Here is a 6,956-nt window from a genome sequence, read left to right on the forward strand (position 1 = left end):
TAGATCAAATTCAGACATAGATTACTGTCCTATTAGGCTTAATTCCTCATGCATAGTTTATAGTTCTTCCTGTTTCTGCATTGGCTACTGTAGGGGATGTTTCTTTATTTCCTTATGTGTAAACCTTATTGCTCACCTCCTTTGATGAATCCAGGCACATGAAATTAAGGCCTCTTCTCTTTCTCTCTATCATGGCAGGCATTACACTGGGCTAATGACCTGGTATCTTGCTTGGGTCCTCCGTTAGACCAGAAGCAGCTGCTATGTTAATGTTAGAATAAATTTATAATAGTAACAGTTAGCAGTCTTAATAATTATATTGTTAAATTTTCATTTCTAATTACCATTTTTCTGTATATGTATTTCCATTATTTGCCACTAGAATTAAATATAATCAGAGTTGGGGGGGGTCTTGTAAGTTTGTTCTTTTTTTTGCTATCTTTTTTGTTTATTTGAAATTTATTTTACTGTGATAACAACATAACATAAGGTCTACCCCCTTAACAAATTTTTAAGTGTATGATACAGTATTGGTAACTATAAGTACAATATTGTACAGTATGTCTCTAGAACTTATTCATTTTGCTTAACTGAAACTTTATGCCCATTGACTAGCCGTATGTTTGTTCTTTGATATATCCTTAGCACATAGACCCATTTTGCCTGGCACATAGTGGGGACTCAATAAATATTTGTTGAATGTTGAATAAATTTGTAAACTCATATGTTTGTCACTTTAAATAACCATTAAGCATAGCATGATAATATACTATTGTTTAAATAGTGAACATTTAAAATCTGTAATATTTTATTTTAATTAAGCCAGTTCTTCTGACTCTGTTGTTTCTATATGCATCCTATTATTTTTAAATAATGTCTCATAATAGTCTTATTTTTATAAAATTGATTATTTAAAAAAAGTTTTTGGTTTAAAGATGTTAGTAGAACCACCCATTAAGAAGATTAAATGCCATATATATTTGTATATAGATATTACCTAAACCATTGATTGTGTCTGTGGATTCTCTATCTTGTGTTTATGGAGGTAGTTTTTTAACCATTTAATTTAATTTTTATTTTGTGGTACAGCCTAACTTTGCTAAAAGGCATGACAGTTGATCTTTAGCTATGGTTTGATGCCCATAACTTGGGAAACTAGCTTGGAATAAAATATATTCTTGAACAGTGACAGTAGCCTTTGTTAGAAATAAGCGTGCTGGCAGGAGCCTTATACTGTGCTGAGATGACCTGGGAGAGCCACAGAACACGCTCACAGGACTCTTAGTCCTGCACTTCAGCTGTGGATTGAAGCATTTGACCTAAAAAACCTAGGCACTGGGCTTTGTCTGCTTGGTTTTTGGAGCTAGGCAATGCATGACAATATTGATTATTCTAAATCAATTTTGTGTCATGTGATTATATCTTTAAAGCTAAATTTTATAAAACATTGATATACTTGCTGGTAGAAAGCAAATGCACAAAATAAAATGTATAATGTAAACAATTTGTAGTATTTTCTAGTATCTGCTAAGGCATTGAATTATTTTTAACATTAAGTGTATCTTCAAGGTGTAGTAGCAATTACATCCATAGGAAAAGAATTTAATAGGCACTTCCTTGCAATTTAGCTATTGGCAACTGTTGAAATTTTCTTGACATGTGTTTGATTTTCATTTTCCTTAGAATGTGTTACTTTGCTGAAACTATATTCAAAGGCCAGGAAGATTGATCTGCTTGCAAGATACACTTGAAGGTTAAGTAAGTACAGATCTCAGCTAATCCTGTGTAATCCGCTCATACTAAATGGCTGTTTGCATTCCAAGCACACCAGTTTCTGAATGCTTAGGGTTTGGTTTTTACCTTTTGTTAAATAACCTCTAAGAGGAGCAATGCATCTCTTAACATGTCTGGGCGTTGTGCTTAGCTTCGTGGAAGGAGTGAGCTGTTCGTGTCCTTCCCAGTGCACCTGCGATTATCACGGCAGAAACGATGGCACGGGATCAAGGTATGCTCCTCTCCTTGCTACTGAGTTTCCAATGATTCCGAGAAAAAGAACTCCAACCAGACAGCCTTCTTTTGAAAGCAAATTGTTGATCAGAAATCAGAGGGGAGAAGGTTTAACTTCCATAAGCTTTAACTTAATTGTGTTCATACTGGTTGCCCACTTCGTTGTTTTCGTTTTGAGCAGTTTAGCTCTTAAAAGCCCTCAAATTATTGGAGACTCTCAAACACACTCTGTGTTACAAAAATATTCTTTGCACTCGTATTCACAAAATGTCTGTTTCAGGAGGTCAAGCTGAAATGTGTGTGGCCGGCTCGGTCTGATTATAGAAAGCACAAGAGGTCAGGGCTGATGAGGCAATGCGGGACATGCTCAGGCATTTGCGTCTTAGGTTTTACATTTCATTTTAAAGGTTATTCATGCCAACGGGTTAGACCTTAGAGAGCAGGAAGGAAGATCACAAGAGTGAAGTTAGAAAGTTCCATAATTAGAATTTTTCATTTTTAGATAATGGAATTTACAAAGAAAAGGAGTTTGAAAGATACGGATCAACCCTGTCGCAAACACTGTAGGGCCTCATGGAAGTTATCTAACCTCTGGGTTGCTGTAACATCTACCTGTGAAGTGAGAATAATTACGTACTCATAAGGTGCATGAGTCCTTTGAGATAGAAGTGAAATGCAAAACATGTAACTCTTGTTAGCTAAACAAGGTAGACCCTGATTTTTTAGGAGAGGATATTTAATGACAAGATCAGATTTTTTTGTGACTTGGTTGATGTGAGCAGTGAGCAGTGTTAAAAGAATCACCCAATTTCTGTCTTACAATTTTAAACAAGTAATAATAATTAAAACATATTTCTGAGTAGTTTGTCTTGTTATTATATAACATTTCCTTAACCAACTCTTGGTGTCTTTTTGGGAGATTCACTAAGTGGCTTAAGACAATGAGAAGAATGTAACAAATTAAAGACCTACTTGACAAAAGATATGTAGTAGTTAAATACTCAGGCCAAGGAACTTTTGAGAAACAATCACAGAACTGTTTCCTTCCCTGTGGCAGCCTCATTATTGATGGATTTTATAAAAATGATATTTTATTATTCTTGGCAAAAACACTAGAAATGATCTAGTTTGGCTGCTGTCATTTTATAAATGAAGAAACTAAACCATACAGAGACTAAATGACTTGTCCAAGGTTAAAGCTCTGAGCTGATGCAATGACTTACTAGTTGATAAAGACACTGGGTCTTTCAGCTTCTGATCCAGGCTTTTTTCCATTGCAGCACACTGGAGTGCTGACTTAATGAGTAGGAACTGGATCATTCTGGTCTAAAGCAGCACTGAAATTTTTGATAGAGAATAGAGATGAGGAGTAAGAAGTGTCCGTAGAGAATTCTGATGTTTTCCTGTGGTCTTCTCCAAAAGTTACAGGCAGAAGATGATGGTGATGACGCGAGCCATACATCGTGGCTTTATGCTTCTCACCTCTCTTTACATTTATAGGCTGGCTTTTAAAGTTCGCTGATTTAATGTGATATGTTTTACCAAATGGCCGTTTTCTTATTATTTATTACACGTATAATGTATTATAATTTAGATCATGCTTTGCAAAACATTTCATCATTTATTTTCAGCAATCCAATGAGAATGACTTTATAATGGGAGATAAATAGACGTTTTTCAGGTTAAAATGAATCTAAATTCTCTGATTCTTCATACTTTACACTCACATGTTGAACAGGCTTGTTTATGCCTGTTTTACACATGCCACTAAGTAAGATCACAACATGTCTGGCTCAAGGTGACTTAAGTTAGTGAGTGGCAAAAGGAATAAACTCACAATTTCTGGTTTATTCCGTGGGCTGGAAGCAATGCCCAAGTCACACTGTTAAAATAGAACTCAACTTTAAGCATCTAGTGTGAACATTTGCTCTTTCCTTCCTTCCTTCCCCACCCCTTTCCTTTTTAAATTGTTATCCCCTTTAAAAGGATCAATTTATAACTTCAACAGGGGATTCTTTTAAAGTGGGTCACTTCCTAAAGAAGTTAAATGTGTACTTTGGAGTTAGACAGATGTGGGTTTGAAAGGTGGCTGTGAAACCCACCAGCTATGTGACCTTGGGAAATTACCTAATGTTGGTTGGCCTCAGTTATTTTATCTGTAAAAATGAGATTGATGATAAAAACAGCAAGTACCCATTGAATGCCTGTTATGTGTCAGGAAGTTATAAAACTTTACATCCATTTTAAGTAACTATCCTAACAGTGCTATATGGGAAAATGCAGTTGAAGGATTGGTGAAGTGGCTTTCCATGGCCACAAAAGAGGTGGCCGAGCTTAGATTTGAGCTGAGGTCAGCCTGACTCCAGGGCTGGTGCCTTTAACTATTACCCAATATCTATCTCATCGGGCTGCTGTGACAAATAAGGTAATGGATGTGATGTGTGTTGCACAGGCCTGACACACAGAGCTCCATTAACAGTAGTTTGAATCACATGAAACTGCTTATATTTGATCATTTTAACCTACAAAAATGGCCATTTTCTATGGTTCAACCTAGAAGAAGATGATGATGACAAATTATTAATGAATAGATGAGACAGGCTAAACAGATATTTTGTGAAAACCAGTAAGGAGTGAAAAATTAATGCGTGTTTAAATTAAGTTGTTTTTTTTAAATGGGTCTTAGAAAGCAGGTTTCCTTCCACTGCTCTTGTTGTGATACTAGGTCTGTGCTGTGTAATGACCTGGATATGAACGAGGTCCCTATGAACTTCCCCGTGGACACTGTGAAGCTGCGCATAGAGAAGACCATGATCCGCAGAATCCCACCCGAGGCCTTCTATTACCTGATGGAGCTCCAGTACCTCTGGGTGACGTACAATTCCGTGGCCAGCCTTGAGGCCAGAAGCTTTTACAACCTAAGGCAGCTGCATGAGTTACGCTTAGATGGGAATTCTCTGGCTGCTTTCCCTTGGGCATCTCTGCTGGACATGCCCCATCTAAGGACCCTGGATTTGCACAATAACAGAATAACCAGTGTGCCAAACGCGGCAGTCAGGTACCTGAAGAACCTCACATATTTGGATTTATCAAGCAACAGACTAACCACATTGCCTCCCGCATTCCTGGAGAGCTGGTCCCACGTACTTACAACATCGTCCAGAAGCCTGGACTTTTCACCACGAAGAATTATTCTTGGTAAGCTCTCAAGCCTCTGCGCTTCTCAAGTCCCCGTTATTTGCTCAGCCTACCTTCAATTGTCAAGTCTTTTCATATTTATTGAATTTGCACATTTGGAATAGTACTTAATTAGTTGACCTAGGCTAGTTTACCCTGTGTAAGGTGTAATGGCTGTGAGTGTGTGTGCACATGCGCGCGTGCATGCGTAATCGGAGGGAGGGGAGTTGGCCTCATAGACTGAAAGATTAATGCTGCTATCAGAGAGCCTGGAGCGGGGTGACAGAATCTACCAACCTGCGTTGATTCTTCTGAACACACCAATGCTTCATACTGTGCTACAGTCAACCTGCTTTGGTTTCTTTCCAGTCCCCATCAGTCTCTTCAGGAATGGGACAGTGACATAACCATCTTTATCAGGTGGCAGTGATTTAATTAGTTAGAGAGAATAGCCGCCAAATTTTCTTAAAAAGAAATGATGAAGACATTTTATTTTACTGGCCACAAATAGGTCTCCTACTGGATTTGGCCTCTTAGTTAGCTGTGATTAGTTGTATATGTTTCTATCTTGACTTTGTTTGCATTTTATGGATATTTGTTTTGGGTTCTGAAAATGTAAAGTCCTTCCAGTAAGTCTGTCTCTTCCTTTTTCGTATCTTCCTACAGTGCTTTCTTTGCATGGTGCTCTGCACACGGTGACTATCCAGGAAGTGTGTTGGCCTGATTGAAATCAATGAACTGAGACCCTTTCAAGGGGCATCTGGGGGCAGTGAGGCCTTTCATACCTATGTGTGAGACACAAGCCTGAGCCTTTGGTCAATCGGTTTGATTTCCTAAAATTTTGTTCACCCAGTAAGGCCTTGTTGCCAGTTCATAAGTTATGCCCATCAGGGCTGCAGAAGAGGTTATCTTTCTAAGAAGTGTTTGGCCAGTGAAATGACTTATAAGCCTTTTGAAGTGAGAAGCAACTAGATGCTAAATTTGTGCCAGGAATCTCCTCTGACCATATCACATGCTCAAATATTTGCTGAAGTAAAGTATAAAGAAAAGATAAATTTGAGATTTTTTAATAAAAAAGGAAATACTGTGATAGCACTTAAATGGTTTTAGCATTGCTTTTGTTGAAATGTAAATGCATTTTGGTGCTTATGAAACTAAAAGTATGAGTAATAAGAATAAGATAGAAAGAGGAAAAATCATGTAAGCTTTTCTTATATCGCTACTTCACATTTTGCCCATGTTTACGTAGTCCTTCAAACATTTGTATTGGAGAATAAAAGAAGTATTATAGGATGGGTTAGAGAAAAAGACTTTAGTTTAATTTAGCAATATTTGTGGAATACATATTATTGTACATTGTAATAGGCACCATGTAAACCTATATATGTGTTATTTTTTTGTTTTAGCCACCAATTTTTACTCCTTATGAGTAAGTATAATAGCTAGAAATTGTCTTAATTTAAACATTGAGATTCTATTTCGCTACATAGCTTTCCAAGTTTCTTTGGAAGTAATTCTTGGTTCTCATATCATTAGTCAGTGAAGATATAAAGTAGAAAATAAAATCAAATTAATAAATTGCTATTAATAGCTCTCTAATAATTAGTCACTGATATTACTATGAAGAATTAATATATAGGACATCGATATTTTTCACTTGTGAGTTAAATCTGAATGAGAACTTAGGGATCAAATGGGAAAGGATTATGAATTTTATTGTCCATGGAGATAAACAGCTTTATCTATGTTTTGGGGCTAAATTCTTTTTTTTT

The 6,956-nt window shown here is 36.8% G+C and overlaps 1 protein-coding gene across 3 annotated transcripts in view; it reads left to right on the plus strand.

The window, feature by feature from the left end:
* The first annotated feature begins 4 nt into the window (after positions 1 to 4).
* LRIT3 (leucine rich repeat, Ig-like and transmembrane domains 3) overlaps positions 5 to 6,956 on the plus strand; it is a 22,397-nt gene continuing 15,445 nt past the window's right edge. The window contains exons 1-3 of one of the 3 annotated variants that reach the window (XM_019636021.1): positions 5 to 1,758; positions 1,925 to 2,005; positions 4,733 to 5,205. In XM_019636021.1, the coding sequence (XP_019491566.1) occupies positions 4,758 to 5,205 (448 nt within the window). In that variant the 5' untranslated portion in view covers positions 5 to 1,758; positions 1,925 to 2,005; positions 4,733 to 4,757. The other 2 variants (XM_019636022.1, XM_019636020.1) reach the window with 2 other exon arrangements.

Source organism: Hipposideros armiger, unplaced genomic scaffold (genome assembly GCF_001890085.2).
Source record: "Hipposideros armiger isolate ML-2016 unplaced genomic scaffold, ASM189008v1 scaffold_26, whole genome shotgun sequence".
NCBI classification, from domain to species: domain Eukaryota; kingdom Metazoa; phylum Chordata; class Mammalia; order Chiroptera; family Hipposideridae; genus Hipposideros; species Hipposideros armiger.